The 17,039-nt window shown below is 40.7% G+C and overlaps 1 protein-coding gene across 18 annotated transcripts in view; it reads left to right on the top strand.

Annotated features, from left to right (window-relative positions):
- Nucleotides 1-17,039, top strand: part of LOC310899483 (uncharacterized protein) — a 154,559-nt gene that overhangs the window by 131,291 nt on the left and 6,229 nt on the right. For 5 of the 18 annotated variants that reach the window (XR_014584306.1, XR_014584307.1, XR_014584308.1 and 2 more), the window contains one exon: nucleotides 3,827-4,051. The exons of 1 other annotated variant lie outside the window; for it this stretch is intronic. Coding sequence is in view for 4 of the 17 variants with exons in the window: in XM_083835868.1 (XP_083691994.1) it covers nucleotides 3,827-3,876; nucleotides 3,958-4,051; nucleotides 7,444-7,512 (213 nt within the window). In the remaining 13 variants the exon portion in view is untranslated. 12 more of the 18 variants (XR_014584309.1, XR_014584314.1, XM_083835866.1 and 9 more) reach the window with 8 other exon arrangements.

Here is a 17,039-nt window from a genome sequence, read left to right as displayed (position 1 = left end):
TTAGCTCCCACTTGTGTGCCTCTGCTTGGGTGCTGCTTCGGGGATCCCCTGTTGGCTAAGTAATGAGAATAAATTTACTCTTTGCATTTTGGCTGCTGGTCTGTGGTTGTTCCTGCTGCCTGCCTGTGCTGACTCACACATGTACCCATGTCTTCTTGTTCTGGCAGCCTTCCAAGAGATGTCCTACAAGGGAGGCTACAGCTGTATAAGTTAATTGGCAAATAGCGCAGTGTTTAGAAAAGTTGGCCCTTCCACAAAGGTTTCTGTTTCGTGGAAAAAAAGGAAAATAAATTCTGTTATCTGGTCACACAGAAAAAGAGTGACAGCACCATGCCCTTTAACCGCAGCTCCAAAGAGGCACTGCTCCAGTGCACATTTAAAGTGTTCAATAATCAGTAATCATAATTTTGATATTATGATATTTCAGTTTTTGCCTAGAACTTCCATATTTTCTGTGGATAAATAAAAGGTGAAAAGAAAATCCTTATTTCATTCAAAGAAGGAATTTGTGTGGGAGAAAAATAATAATGTCCTCTCCACCCCACAAGTAATTTTGACCAATTCTGGACAAAGGCAGTGGGAAAATTCACATGGGAAAAAGCATCAGCTCTTTCTGAGCCAAGGAAAGACTATGGGGGAGAAGAAGGATGTGAAGTAACATGGTGGAAAAGTCTTTACAATGAGACAGATCATGGGACTGACGTTAGAGAGCTGACTTTCTGACTCAGAGCCTGTGAATGTATAGGATAGAGATAAAAGATGGTGAGAAGATCAGGGAGGCGATTAAATTAGCCAAGCTTGACATTGGAAATGGAGAGTGGGGGAACCCTGACATGGACAGGGATGGTGAAAAAATACCTGAGAGAACCAGAGAATGGTAAAGGAACGTGTCAGGAGAGGGTGAAAGAAAGTGGAAAGAACACAAGAGGGGTAATGAGGTGAGCTGCCCCATAATGTTTCCTCATAGTTGATGCCAGTCATTTGAACACGAGGAATGTTTTCCCCTCTCCCTCTTACCTCTTGAAGAAAAAGGGCTGCCTCTCAAGCTGGCATCTTAGATAGTCTGGTGTAGACTTCTGGGCTGGTTGATGTTATTCCTGTCAAGTCCCACGGGTTGCTCTGTTCTGCACCTTCCTTTGTCATGCAGACATGCTTGATTCCTACAAGCCAGAAAGGATAGTTTGAAAATGTAGAACAAATATATATTACTTTGCCCTGTTCTGCTACTGTGAGGGCAGATTTTCTGAAGTGCATGCTCTAGGGTATAGAGTACCAGTACAAAACAGCCCTGCCTTCTTGCAAACAAGCCACATGTCTTTGTACATATTCTTTACTAAGTGAAGGCAGCATTTCTGTGTAGTATCTATGAGACTTGACTGGCTCTTACCCTTAACAAGAAAACCAGAAGCAAATTAGAAATGAGGATCTTGAACAAACAAGATCATTTTACCATCATGACAAAATAGTCCAGAAAGCCATAAAATTTGTCTCAATTAATGTGTAAATGATTGCAGTCCTTATAACAGGGAAAAGAGCTGTTGTGCTTACCTAGGGGTACAGAAGGTTACAGAGGGTAACTTCTCTGTAATAGTGTGTATTATTAAAATCTTTGGAGATAACGTTATCAGGAGCAGCACACAATGCTACAAAATTTATCATCTACCTGCTCTATTCATGTCAGCATAGAGAACATAAAGGAAAACTCAGGCTGAAGCAAGAATTTGAGAGCTGGGAGATGTTAACCTGCAGAAAATGTGCTGATACCAGACACACTTAAGCAACTGCATGAAGAAAGTGACTCTGTACTTGCAACCATGTTATTCTGCATTTGTTACAAGTAAAATTATATAGTAACCTCCACACTGTCACTGAATGCAGTAGTGCACAGACGGCAGCCATTGCAAGCAGCAAGTGATGTGTTAGAGATGGCAGACCGATGCATTATTATTCCTGTTGAGGGGGTCCGAGTCTAAGAGATTAAGGATTATAATTAGTAAAGCATTTTGATGTGATAATGACATCCAGAGTGATGTGTGAGCTTATGGGCTCACTGGCCAGTGTCAGGGAGAACTGGGCAGCTCTACCTGGGCAACACATCAGGTGGTGTGCTGAGAGCAGTGAGGCATCCACAGCCAGACGAAAGGACGAGCTGGAGGGAAGGAAACGTCTGAAGCTCTAGAGCTAGGATGCTGAACTTTCCAGTGCTACCTTCATAAAGTCTGCAGCATGAGAGGCTCCTTGTTGGGCGTTAGATGAAGAGAAGCATTGCTTTCAGACCTGGTTTGGTCTAAGCTGGGAAGTACCGACAATGGGTGGACAAGAGATTTTCCTCCAGTGGTTTTAAAGACCAAGAAGGAGATGCTGAGTTTTGCAACCTGCTATCCAAGACTTTACAGAAAGTAGTGCTGCAAATGGTCCCCTCCATTCAGTGTAAATCTATGGCTGAGTTGCTTCTTTCTTTTTGCATTGTTTCTCATGTTTTTATGGGTATGACTATGGGTAAGGCAGTGATGGTGTTCCCTTCAACTTGCAGCTGTGTCTCAGGATGCTGGCAGGCAGGGTTCCTGTGGAACATTTTGTTTTCCAGACAAAGGGAAAGCTAATAACCTCAACATGCTGCTAAGGAAGCTTACAATTTGCCTTTGGTCCAGCTTAGCCCATGCTACAAATGCACTTTGAATAAACACCTACATGAAATCAAGGCACATTTCAGACAAGTCAATCTAAATTCTCATACTGGTTTGATAGCCTGAGGTTACTATTGCTAGATCACAGGATAATTCAGGGAACTAGAGTCTGCCTCAGTTCTGGAGAGAAAAAAATAAGTAAATAAAAAGCAAAAGCCAAAAAGACAGAAAATGTGAGAACATCTGACAGTAAATGCCAAGGCACTTCAGGGTCATGTTGCTGTCCTGAGACCAGAGAGCAGGCTGTTTGGGAAGGGATGTTCTGTTACATCTAAAAGGACGTAAATTAGCTCTGGTAGCAAAGTTAGCAATGGACATTGTGGTAATATTTCTTATTGTGCTGTGCTTTAAAAAGTGAATAATGAAGAAGTTGGAGATAAATTAATTTTAATACTTACTTATAAATTACCTAACCTAGAAGGGGACTTTGCTTTTCCTTACTTTTACCCAGCTAGATGGATATGATATAGTTGTCATTTTACATCCATATTTATGTTCTGTATTGGCACAGTTTCACAGTTGTTTTCTCTCCCTTGCTAGGTGTATGAAATAAAGGACTGAGTACTCATCATATCAGTAAACGCTCTGTCCTTCTCCTATTCAGCTTGGATTTATGCCAGGAAAAGGCTTCAGAGCTCAAGTTCCTCTTTCTGCAGATTATTTTCTTCTACTCAGTTTCAGGCTGTAGCAGGTGGAATCTGCCTGGAGGAGTTATTAAGATTAAGTGTGAATTATTTGGTGTATACAAACAGGAGTTTCCCTTTCTTATTTCCCCAGCATCTGTATATGACCCTGCCTAATAGTGTTGCTACACACCTGGTGCTCAAGGTGCATGAAATCAAGGGCTAATGGCCAGGATGTGTACATTGCCTGCATCTGGGAAAACAGTCTTAGGTTTCTTCTGAAGACTAACATAACATGATAGTAACGAGGTGGGCTCACACCAGAGGTCCATCCCCACTGCTCAGGGATGGAAGGGACGTCAGTCAGTGGGTGGTGAGCAATTGCACTGACGTGTGTTTATCTCATCCTGTGAACTCTTACTTTTTTCCTCCTGATTCTCTCCCCCATCCCATCTCGGGCATGCATTATTCTGGTAATTTGGTTAGTAATAGCACCTTTGTTTCCATTTCTTGTAGTGTACACTCCCTCAGATATGGTCACGACACACCGCAGAGAATATTCTCTGGTAGCTTCTGGAGTCACTGCATCAGCTATGCCTGAGGTGCCAACCCAGAAGGACCCTCTGACAGCAGATGTCTTTCCTCAGGTCTCCGGCTGCAGGGAGTGCTTGGGGCCCCTCCAGGAAGCCTGTACTGACAGTCAGCAATGCTGTAGGAGGTGTCCATGATCTGTGTCATCAGGTAAGGGAGTTACAAGAGGATGTCAGCAGGTTGCAAAGTATCCAAGAAGATGAGCAGGAGATATACAGGGTGTTCATGGAGACCCTACAGCTCCAGGAGTCCCAGCCTTGTACAGCAGGGGAGTTTTCAGAGGACTCCATGCCACATGAAGCAGTACATCATAACACTACAGAAGAGGGCTGGAAGCTGGTCACTTCTCGTAGGAGGAGAAAGGCTCTTACTCCTCCTGAAGTCTTGCCATTGAGGAACAGGTTCAGGGCCCTCCAGGCTGAGGAGGAGCTGGGCAAGGCTTAAGGGGAGGCAGCTGGGCCGACAGACCCTGTGTCTAGTGAGAACACCCAGAAGCAGCAGAGGGTGATTGTTGTGGGTGACTCCCTACTTCAGGGTACAGAGGCACCTATCTGCCACCCTGACCTCTTGTCTAGAGAAGTTTGATGCCTGCCAGGGTATCGGATAAGACATGTCATGGAAAGACTGCAAAAGTCTGCCTGTGAGTCAGATTATTACCCTCTGCTGCTTTTCCATGTGGGTGCTAAGGACACCAAGGGTAAATTAGAAACCATCAAGCAGGACTTTAGTGCTCTGGGCATGGCGATCAAGGGGCTGGGATCCCAGGTCATTTTTTCCTCAGTAATTCCAGAGAGGGGGAAGGATGGGAGGAGGAGGAGACTGATATTCCAAGTTAACAGCTGTCTGTGTTGCTGGCGTTGGCAACAGAGTTTTGGTTTCTATGACCATGGAAGCCTCTTAGAAGACCAAGAACTGATGGGGAGAGATGGGATCCACCTCACTAAGAGGGGTATATGTGTCTTTGCAACCAGGATGGCCAACCTGCTAAAATGGCTTTAAACTAGGACAGATGGGGGAAGGAGAGAGTTAGAGGGATGGGGTAGGCAGCAAAAAGCAGCTCAAGTCAGTATGCCTCCAGTGGGTATATGCAGCCAGGGAAGTGAGTGCAGGACATGACTATCGAAGATAGGTCTTTCACTCAAAGACTAATAATGCTAAGAGGGTCCACTGATTATAGATTTCAGTGAGTTTTGACCAGATATGCTAAATTTTTGCCACATATTTGCAAACTTTATTAGTAGTACCACTTAAATTAAAATCATGTCTTCTCAACAGGTTCTGGAATTGCAGAGGCAAGTAAAAGAGAGTCAGAGAAAATAAGGCAAAAAGAGATACTCTGACTTTTTCCGTGTGGCACAGATGTTGCAAACAGCAGCTGCCAAACACAGTAACAGGCAGCTGCAATCATAAAATATTTTATGCTAGTAACATATGTCAATCTCTTCCAGATCTTTATGGATTTTAATATTTAATTAGTTTAGCAATTGATTATTCATTAGAGGAGAATTCAGAATTTCTATCCTGTGAGAAATTCCAATAATTCAACATGGATTTTTTTTGCCAAATTGAGGTGAATCACATGATATCACTAAATTTCAGATACCCCTCAGATATGGGGGACCAGGCTTGTGATATAAGTCTTTGGCAGTCAGCCATACTGGTATGTCCTAATCTCTGTCTAATGATTGAATACAGGATGGACTTTGGATATTGTATTAATCTGTCTTGAAAGCTTACTAGCTGTGCAAGCTAGGGAGGAATGTTTTGCTCCCTATGAACAAGTTTAGCTCCTGAGTTGGTTTATTTTTTTATCTATATCCGAAGCCCTAGAGTCTGATGGAGACTGTGGCAGAAAGCAGAATGAGATGGTGTTCCCAGGGAACAACACCATTTGTCTGATGGTTTGTTGGCTGTCCTGCTTAAACAAATTGCTAACTTTCAGGTCAGAGGGGGTCCTTTTGCCCTCCTTAGTAAGATGAAGGACAGGCCTCTTCTGACTCTGGCCTATCTGAGTTTTCTGCTACTGATAAATGGTTGAGTTCACACAGCTTTTCTTCCTGGGAAACGTGTTTTTCTCTGTATATTTAACCGTTTTGCACAGAACTCATAGAAACTTCATATTCTACTTCTCCATCAAATCTGGTTGAATTGGGCTAACTGAATCCAAAGTTACAAGGGAGAGAAAACTGACAGAAAGTATAGTCAGAAAAACCCTGTTTGCTGGGGGGGGGGGGGGGGGGGGGGGGGGATAAAGAAAAATATGTATATAAATGTAAAACATACTAAAAGAAGCCATCCTTGTAGCTACTAACTCCTGCTGTGATATCTTTAACAAATAACATGATGTAGTAGGAAAATGGCTATAGAAGTGTAGGTAAAGCTACCTCCACTGTCAGGCTGTCGGACAACAGTCAGACCCATATGCAGTGCCACGAGGTTGATATGAACAGGTATTAGCAGCTGCTGTATTGGGACATAGCTAGCAGGAAGTACTTGGGTTTCGGCTGGCTACACAGGTCCAGGTTCTTACCTAGGTGCACAGGTGTAACTTACAGTGCATTGAATGATTAATTTCTGTGAGAGAATCATTTCTGTTTGCACTGGAAGGGTGATGAGGAATGTTTGCTTCACATTGTCTGAATAGAAATAGGGATTTTTGCAGATTAATAGGTATTTATTTGGTATTCTGTGTTTAGTTTAATTCATTTACCACGTCAGGATATTGCCTAAGGTTAAAGCCTTACTTGGAAATGATAACATCTTGTTCCTTGCTGTGTGAGATTTTGAGTGTCATTGGCCTTGGTGCTTTGCCCCTTGATCTCTAGAAAAGAAAGTGTTGTTCCATGGCCAAGACATGCAGCGCCTGCAGCTCTAAATGGGTTCACCCAATCACTGCTGTCAGTGCTCCAGGAAGTCAGGTATTTGCAGAAAAAAAGATAGCACCACATATTTGTGTGTTGAAGTATTCAGCTGCAGGTACACTGGAGTGCTCCTAGCAAACAATCAGCATTGTATTTTAAGTTTCACTGAAATGTAGTTTCTTCCTCCCCCCATGCTCCCTCTTGCCACAGAGAAGATATACTACTCTGAGAAAGAGAGGGAAATTAAATTACTTTAAGAAACAAGATTGATGGGCCCAAGGGGGAAAAAATAAATAAATAAATAAAATAAAGATTGGAATTCTCAGCTGTTCTCCAGGGTGATTAAATTCTAATTGCAGGAAGTGCCTCATGTTGAACCTGCAGGCTGCACTAGGATAGGTCTATAAGCTACAAAAGGAACACATGTAGTGTTAGCACATATATTTATTGCTTTAGGCAGCTCTGTATTGAGTGGGTACAACTGAATAATTGGAAGGGCTGACATTGTAATGATTCCTGCTTCCTCTCATTATTCCAAAACAATAGGAGACACCCCTGAGGTGAATGATGTATTGTTTCATTATAACACCAAGCAAGAAGTTGGCTGCTTTTCATCTGGTGCTTATGGTGTTACTCATTTCGGTTATGGAAATGGTATCCTTAATTATTCACATTTACTAGGATTTCTGCCTACGGAGCTGGTTTTGCGCTCACATCTCTGAGCTACAACCTCCTGGAGCCAGATCTTAGTATGAGCTTGCCTGCAGTGAAATCTGCTCTGCTCTACCCATCAAAGCCAACCTGCCAGACTCTCAAATTAAGGCTACAACTTCCAATAGTGACTGGTGTTTCCGAGTGCCTTAAGTCCTGAGTTCAGGCACTAACCCTGCTTAAACGTTGTTCAGAGAAAAAGAGGTTAAGGAAACCAGTTTCATGAGGAGTGGTATCAGAACAATGCTATGAACTGAAAATATCAGCCTGCTTTAATGCTCTCATTTCTGCTGTGATAAACATAGGATTCATCGAAACAGCTGTCCAGCATGGTCATGATTTGCTCTAGAATGGTAAACATAGACACAGGGACAAACAAGGAGACAAACGCCTATTTTATTCTAGAGATATATCCTTTTGTAGCAGGTATATGCTTAATTTTGCAAAATAAATTAATTAATAATAATAATAATAATAATAACTATTGCTAATTCTGCGATCAGTGAAGCCAAACGTAAGGTTGCTGCCATATAGTTTGCCTATGAAAGTTCTAGGAAGCCTATTGGGTCATTCTTTATAGTACCCATTAATTTCTCTGGCTTTTCAAGGACATCTATTTGTTTCCTCTGGTAGTTGCATGTACCAACCTTGGAATTAAATGGTCTCTGCTGAAAAAGGATGGAAGTTGTTGAGTTTCTTTGCACAGTATAATTGATGTAGTTACTTAAACAGAAAAAGTGAGGGACTTTTTTTTTGGCTTGGTTTGGTTTTCTGTATGGGTAAGATTGTTGCAATACTTCTAGACTGGGTAACGTTAGAGCAAATACCTAAAGAAATTAACTTGTAAAGTCAGCTGTTTATATAAACAATATTGTGAAATAAAACTAGATATAAATAATAAAATTGGATATACATGAAATAATATGAATATATAAATATAGACAATATTGTGAAATAAAACCTGAAGTATGGTTGTATTATTTAAAACCTGCAATTACTCTTTGTGGGAATCATGACTGTTTAAAACAGTTATACTGTAAGTGAAGAATAGGTTTGAGACCACCTGATGAAACTAAACAAGCACAAGTTCTATGGGGCCTGATGACATGTATCTCAGGATCCTGTGGGAATTGGCTGATGTAGTTGCCAAGCCTCTCTCCATCACATTTGAAAAGTCCTGGCACTCAGAAGTCCCCGGTGACTGGAAAAAGGGAAACATCACTCCCATTTTTAAAAAGGGTAGAAAGGAGAACCCAGGGAACTACAGACTGGTGAGCCTCACCTCTGTGCCTGGGAAGATAATGGAAAAGATCAATATTTTTTTCACACCAAAAACTGGGATTTTCCCCTGGAATACATTTAAATTAAATGATATTTCCAAATTAAATGATATTTCCAAAGATGGAAAAAAAGTCCATTGACATGGAGTCAGCACTTGTTTTATAATTGTGCCATTCCATTACTTACACACCAATTTGCACATTTGCACACCAATAGGTTATGATATTTAGCAGGTACATATCCATTGAGAAGAGTTTGCATTATTACACCATTTCACAGTTTTTTGCACACTTTGTTTAAGACCTCAGAAATATCCCATTAAAATACATTAAAGAGATTTGAAAATGTTTTCATATTTCAGTACTAAACATCTGAGGAAGTACCAGATAATCGGTTTGATTTTTAGTTTGAAAACTTTTCTGCAGATTCCTCAGAAATGAAATGGGAAAATGTCAGGAGATCTTTAACAATAATGAGTACTCTGGAGAGTGCTTCTTTTTTTTTCCTACCTTTTCTATCATCTTCCCTTTCTATTTATTTTTTAAAATATTTGTGGGCTGACATTTAAGGTTTTATCTGTTTGTCCTTTCTCTCTCAATCCTCTTTTTTTTTTTTTCCTGGCATCATTTCTTCAATTTCTGGTTTGATTGCAACTATTTTTTTAACTTTTGGGTACATTTTTGTGAGCTTTGAAGTATATTTTCTTCTAGTTTCTATTGTAAGAACTTCTCTACATTCTTTAATGGTCACTGAACAGCAGCTGTTCATTCTACTTCCATTTCAAAAATTGTTTTCTGTATTGATTTTCTATTGTCTTCAGGAATGACAATCCAACAGGTGGCTTTCCACCCATAATTAGATCCAGTTGTTCTCTTGAAAAAGCACAGCATAAAAGTCTTGTGTAATCTTTGTAGTTAAACTGAATGGATTTATGTTAATTTGGATTGATTCAAAGTTGCTTGTGATACCAGCCATGTTTTGACCATAGTGCAGTGTTTAGCACCTTTTGGTTTCCACAGTCTGGTTCCAATGCTGTGATCATTCTCTTTGCCTTGTATGCAAACAGAGTTTTTATTCATTACTGCAACCTTCAGTGTCACTTTGCTGTAAGACTCAGTGTTGGGTCCTTCAGTGCTGGGCATGCATACATGCTTGTCTTCTGAGCAGCCACATCCCCAGTTCATTACGGTAGGTTGTTTTGCTAATCTGACTGGTCAGAGAAATGCAGGTCACCAGCCCTCTTCCAGTCCCTGGCCTGGAGCACAGACTCATGAAAGTACTGTTGAGAAGGAATTCTGTATGTCTCTAGTTGCTCATCGTACCCTAACTACAGACAGAGGTAGATCAGTAGGTCAGGACATTCGTGGTGTTGTCTTGCCAAGGGCTGAAAACATCCACAGGTGAAAAATATTTCAGATTATCTAAAATCTGGACAGTTCCTGATGGCTGCCGTACTTCAAGTGTAAGTTTCAAAGTTTGGTAAGAAAAAAGCAAAGTGTGGCACCGCTTTGGATCATGGAGAACAAGTACTCTTATGATTCCCGTATGTTCTTCAAGCACATATCTGATACAGCAGCTTTATTAGATTTTGTGGTCATCCCTTTGTTGTGAAGGTACCTTATTTCTGCCTATTGTCTGCACCCCAGAAAGGAACAGTGCTTAGCATTTAATTAAGAGAGTCTGTAATTATGAAACACTCGGTTTTATGCACATTTATATTTTTTCAGGATTGGCTTTGCATAGTGTTAAATATTTCTGTCTTGGAGATGATGTATTCAATTTTGCAGTGATTGAAATGTCTACATTCAGCTCTGACTGATGAGTGAAGACTGATGGGAAATTCAGGATACATTTGTTGTTCTGAAATACCATGCAGGAATGATTTGAAACTCTTCTAGGAATAATGGTACGAATGCAGATCATGCAAATGAATTGTGATTCCTAACCTAAGTCTCTCCTTTTAATTTTTTCAAGGGGAAAATAAAAGACAAAACAAACAAACAAGAATTAATTTTGCCCTAAATCCAGTTTCTGTGGCAGTGGTCTTTTTTGTTTTAAGTGGAGCTCTGATGCTGTGCTCCTAGACCATTATGAATGTGTAAGACACCTATGTGCACACATGTACACACACAACTGCTTTCACATTTTTTTCTTCAATTGCTGATCCAAATGAAATATAAATATATATATATATATAATTTTTTTTTTGTCTTTGCAACACTAGGACAGCCTGGGAGGCAAGAATTTTGATTTGCAAATGTGGAGAGATTTTGCAATTATTATACATCAGACAGTGGTTGAGAGAGATTCAGGAGTATGTATATTCCTCTCCCTTGAGCAACCAGCAAGGGAAGGGCAGATTCCTAACTAACTTACCTAGAAGGTGGCATCCTAGGTAAAAGTCCATAATTCCTCTTTTTGGTGCCAGATTTGATTCGGGGTCTCCATCATGCTGAGTCAATACCCATTCAGAATATTCAGGGTATACCTCTACGATGAGGCAAAATCTTTATTCTAAAGGCCTAGACTTTCCAATGATTTTTTGTCAAGCTGAAAAAACTTCCTCTAGCAACAATTTATCATATCTGATGAATCAAAAATTATTATCTGGCTTTTGATACACTGCCACTGATTCTTCACTTGGTCTCTGTAAAGTAACATGAATGGACTATAGGCTATTTCTCATTTTATGCATACAGACTTTCCTCTCTTAACTTGAATCAAAGAAATGAGCTTTCCTAGAGCCTAAGGAAGAGATCACTTGATATATCTTTGTAACTGTTTCTCATTTAATTCACTGAAGATCTGTGATTTTGTATTTTGGTAAAACAACCTTTTTTGGTCATATTGCTTAAGACATACTCTCCACTGTATGGGAAACATGAACATGGGCTACTCCCTTTGTTACTTTTCATAATAGTATGTTGTTTCTTGCTTAGTTTATAAGGAAAGAGAACTGGGATTTTTTTAAAAATTTTTTTCTGCTATTTCTTAAGGAACAGAAAGCATTGTGCTTATAAAAGAAATCAGTGGGGAATCTTCCTGAAAATTAATTAAAAGGGTGACATAAGCCCTTCACTGCAGAGAAGAATATCAAAGGGATAATGAGAACTTACTTTTTGTTGATCAGCATATAAAATAGATTACATCAAAGATGAACTCTCTAAAGTATAAATTGCTCCAGCAGATGGCTCTGTGGTTTACTTAATGCATTAGCACATGGGAGGGATGCTTATTGGGCAAAGATGCAAAAGAGTGCAAGAGCAGTGAGATCGGCACATGGATAAAAAGGCCATGATGTCAGCCACATGGTGTTAAACAGCTTGATACGTTGCATAAAACCTGCTATCCGCCCTTGACTGGATTACTGTATGTTCTTGCAAACAACATACTGAAGATGAGAGTAAATATCTTGCCTGGTCCTTTAGGAGTTCAGATTTGAGTCTTACTTCCTCAGGAGGTTCTCTTTACTGCAGTGAGATATACCCCGTGTATGAAGAGCTTAGAAGGATGTGAAAATAAACTGTAGCATGCTGCCCAGTAGAGCATTGTTGGTGACCTTAGCAGGTGACATATCATCCAGGCCTCTTTATTCAGGAGAAACAGCTTGACAAGCTCTACCACCTTGTGTGGCAGGTTCAGATGCTTGAGGGCATATCGAGCTGCACTGGGTTGAGGCAGCAGATTGTAGCCCACTGGGTCTCTTACTGTAAATATGGCCTTATCGGACAGAGGAGCTGCTGGTATCTGAACCCATCACGACATCTGCCTGTTATTTAGGTTCCTCATTTGCGTCTCAGTTGGACTGAGAAGATCTGGCTGCAAAGCCACTGCTGAGACTAGAAGGATTTGATTTTAATCTAAATCAAATAGGCTTTTTCTTTTTTTTTTCCTTCTGGTGAACTTTCAGTACTTCGGCACTTATTTTCTCACAATGAGATGTGGCAGGGATTGTAGGGAACATTAGATACATGGGATTCTTCTCTATATTTTCTATTTTATATATTAAAACTTTTCACCTTTTTCAGCACAGGGGCCCTTCAAGAGAAAATACAGGTTACAAGACACCTAAACTACCATGTATATGAAGCTAGAACTATTAGTTTTGCTAATTTTACAGAAATCAAGATTTATCATTCTCCCTTGTAAAAATCCAAGGACTCTCTTTTTCTTAATACATCCTGGCATGATCAAGAAACATCCTTTTAAATGTTTTTATTACAAGCCTTTTATTTTATCTGCTGACCTTTACACATCTTTATTGGTATTTTTTTTTGTTAATAAATACATTAAACGGTGACACTTAATGAAGCTTAATGGGGGTCTATGTCAATGCTAATTATCATCTTACATTACTATGAAAGCTTAAGCTTCCACTCACTGATACTCACCCCTGCCAAAATAAATAAATAAATAAATAAATAAATAAATAAATAAATAAATAAAGTAAATAGAATAAATACTATATTTCTTTCTTTAACTGTTAAGAAGGACACTAGATCTTTTCCTGTAATAGGATAGCTTCTGCATCAACTTGAATACAAGGTAACTCATTTATCTCCAGCAAGCCTCCCAAGCTTCCGTTCTCCCCTCTTGTATTTCTGCAATGCTAAAACATTTCCATAGGGTCAATATATGAAAGGAAATTGAAATACTAGCAGGAAGCCTGAGAAGAACTCACAGTTATACACATCAGCTTTAAATAAATAAATAAATAAATTTCCTAATAGGACCTGCAAAGACAACTCTCACAGTCACTGATGATAGATCTCAAAAATAGAATGAACATTTTAGGTTGTTTTAAGGAATCTTTGCAGCATTTTTTCAGAGCAAAACCACTCTTCAGACTGAAATGTCAACAGCAAAAAATACATTTCTGGATTAAAAAAAAAAAAAAGCTACTCTTTGCTACCAATTATGTTAAAACACCTTTTTACTTTTTTTTTTTTTTGGTGGAGCGGTTAACAAGGAGTTGCTTCCATATCATGGAGACCAAAAATACCTCAAGAACAGATGCCAAAGGTCTCAAAGGTCTGACAGGTGCTGGGATCATTTGAGAAGCCTGGGTCTTCTGTCTTCCAGAACACTGGAAGGTATTTTATATGCATATATATGCATATATATACAGCTTACTCCTGCAGAGAGGTCATGACAGATTATATTCATTGAATATGTCTCATCCATGTTCCCTGTATGAAATCCAATGGGAATGAAGATGAAACAAAATCAGCATCCCCTTTAGGCTGGCATCCTCTTCCAGGGAATATGTAGTTGTAGCTATTCCAGAGGCAAACCTTTCCCTAGTATACGGGTGAATAGTGCTATATATTGAGAAGAAATATCGGGCTCAGCAATCAGGTTAAGGGCTACACAGATGTTGAAGGGCCTAGAGGGGAAGACGTACGAGGAGCGGCTGAGGTCACTTGGCCTGTTCAGCCTGGAAAGAGGAGGCTGAGGGGAGACCTCGTGGCGGCCTACAGCTTCCTCACGAGGGGGAGGGGAGGGGCAGGCGCCGATCTGTTCTCTGTAGTGACCAGTGACAGGACCCGAGGGAATGGTGTCAAGCTGTGACAGGGGAGGTTCAGGCTGGATATCAGGAAGAGGTTCTTCACTGAGAGGGCTGTCGCGCACTGGAACAGGCTCCCCAGGGACGCAGTCACGGCACCAAGCCTGTCGGAGTTTGAGAAGCGTTTGGACTGTGCTCTTAGTCATAGGTCTGAATTTTTGGGTAGATCTGTGTGGTGTCAGTGGTTGGACTCGATGATCCTTACGGGTCCCTTCCAGCTCGGGATATTCTATGGTTCTATGATTCCAATAGCCAGAAGCAGGCACATCTTCAGTCAGCTGAGTCCTCTCAGCATGTACCAGATGTATTTGGCCCCATGTGCTTTGGAGAAGAATGCTAGGAGTTGCATCTTGTGAGAAAACACATTTGACTTGTTGGGGAACTGGAATTGAGAGGAAAAGAGAAAAGAAAGGACTTAGCTGGAAAAATACTGATTCTGGCACTGAGGAAATTCCTGCCTTGGGCTTGCTGTGTGTCCTCAGGAACAGATGAAGAACTGGAGCAGATAATAATTTTGTTCATTCTTTTTTTGCTCGCTCATCATTGTCATCCACTACATTTGTTCCATCCAACCTAAGAACCAAGACAGAGACTGTATTGCAGCAGGTATTGTGAAAACTTAGTATAAAAGTCAGTTAGAATGCAGAGATTTTTCAGACTGCAATGCTGAAGTGATCCTTTCCCCTGTCAAGATCCATTTGCAGAAAACTTGAAAAACTCAATCCTTTTCCACAGACTCCTTGGACCAGGCAGTGAGCACGCTTTTTGCCAGTGATTTTTTGCTTCCCTTTTGTAGTTCTTACTAGATATGTCAGGAGTGAAGAAATGGTTTCCGTGGAAATATATGAGCATAGTATCTGGAAGTGAGATACATTTTTTTCTACCTGGGAATTTTCTAATCCCATTAGAGGAAGGATGGCTGGATAAAATATATTGCAAGAGAGTGACCCAGTCCTACTTGATGTTAAGGGATATTACCTCATCTGGGACCTAGGAATTTCTTCTGCTCAGCAGCTGGATGCCAGCCCTGTGCTCCTCGAGATCCAGGAACCTTTCCATTCCAGGCTGATGAATGTAGCTTCTGTTTTTGCATTTACAAGTTCAAACAGTAGCAAAGCTGATCATATATCCAAGAGACATACGCAGACACAGAAGGCATTAATATGACAACATCTGAAATATCCTAAACCCTCAATTTTGTCATTTCCCCCTTCTTACCAGTTACAAAGTCTAGGTTGGCCCTCTTCAAAGATACGGGCCTCTGGAAGGCTCTGGATCTTGAAGGAGAGGTAGGTGAGGATGTGGTGGAAGGCCTGCCTATGAGATCACAGAAAAGGCAGCTGACACCACTTCTCAGGACTGCCTCCAAAAGGAAAGAAAGAAGGGTAAGGTCGAGAGAGGTTTTCTTCCCCCCTCCACTCTGCTCTAGTGAGACCACATCTAGAAAATTGCGTCCAGTTCTGGGCACCTCAGTTCAAGAAGGACAGGGAACTGCTTGAGAGAGTCCAGGGCAGAGCCACAAGGATGATTAAGGGAGTGGAGCATCTCCCTTACAAGGAAAGGTTGAGGGAGATGGGTCTCTTTAGCTTGGAGAAGAGGAGACTGAAGGGTGACCTTATTAACATTTATAAATATGTAAAGGGCGAGTGTCAGGAGGATGGAGCCAGGCTCTTCTCGGTGACATCCAATGATGGGGGCAATGGGTGCAAGCTGGAACACAGGAGGTTCTGCTTAAATATCAGATGAAACTTCTTTATGGTGAGGGTGACAGAACACTGGGACAGGCTGCCCAGGGGGGTTGTGGAGTCTCCTTCTCTGGCGACATTCAAAACCCGCCTGGATGCATTCCTGTGTGACCTGATCTAGGTGTTCCTGCTCCGGCAGGGGGATTGGACTAGATGATCTTTCAAGGTCCCTTCCAACCCAAGCCATTCTGATTCTATGATCTCTGCAGCAGTCCAAATTGACCAAGTTTGACTCTTCCTGCTTTCTCGATTTGGCTCAGAAGTGGTTTCTGCCAAGTTTTCATGTTTGAAGGAATCTGAGGATGAAACCTTCAGTATATGCAACTGCTGCTAGAATTGTTTCACAGGTTACAGAATGAAAATACCCTCAGTCTGATACTCAGAGCATTAGTTCTTTGTAATCAGTCTTACTGATGAACAGGTTTTTATATCTAGCTATTGTTCATTTGTCCACTGCTAAATAGCTTGAAACGCTTCAAATGCATATTTTTCCAGCTGTATTTTGAGTATGATATTGTTGAACTAAGCAGTTCATGCTGCACAAAAGAATAGTGTTTAGGCTGGTTTCTGTCCCTGTCTTAATTGGGGCCAGATTCTCACCAAGAAAAAAACACCATAAACATTATTACTGGCTTTCCTACTATTTAGCCCAGTTTTCCTGTAGCATAAACTGAAGGAGATTGCTTTTTTAACTAGTCTAGATTTTGGAATGCTGAGTAAACTGTAATTCTTTTCCCTGTTTTTATTTATAAATTGTGTCTCCTAACAGCAATTCCACACCCTAGACAGAATATCTCTAAATGTGTATTATATTTCCAAAGTTATTAAAGTCACTCAACCTTGCATTTTTATACCACAATCCAAGGCATATTATCACTGTGTACTCCAGTAAAATGCTGAAGTGTCCCTCTTAGGCATTTGGCAGAATCATTAATGACTGGCTGTTGGAAGCTTTTCTGTGACTTAAGGACAGG

Source organism: Anser anser (assembly GCF_964211835.1).
Source record: "Anser anser genome assembly, chromosome: 4".
Taxonomy (NCBI): Eukaryota; Metazoa; Chordata; class Aves; order Anseriformes; family Anatidae; genus Anser; species Anser anser.
The sequence above is the reverse complement of the archived record's forward strand: the minus strand, read 5'-3'. Positions and strand labels throughout refer to the sequence as shown.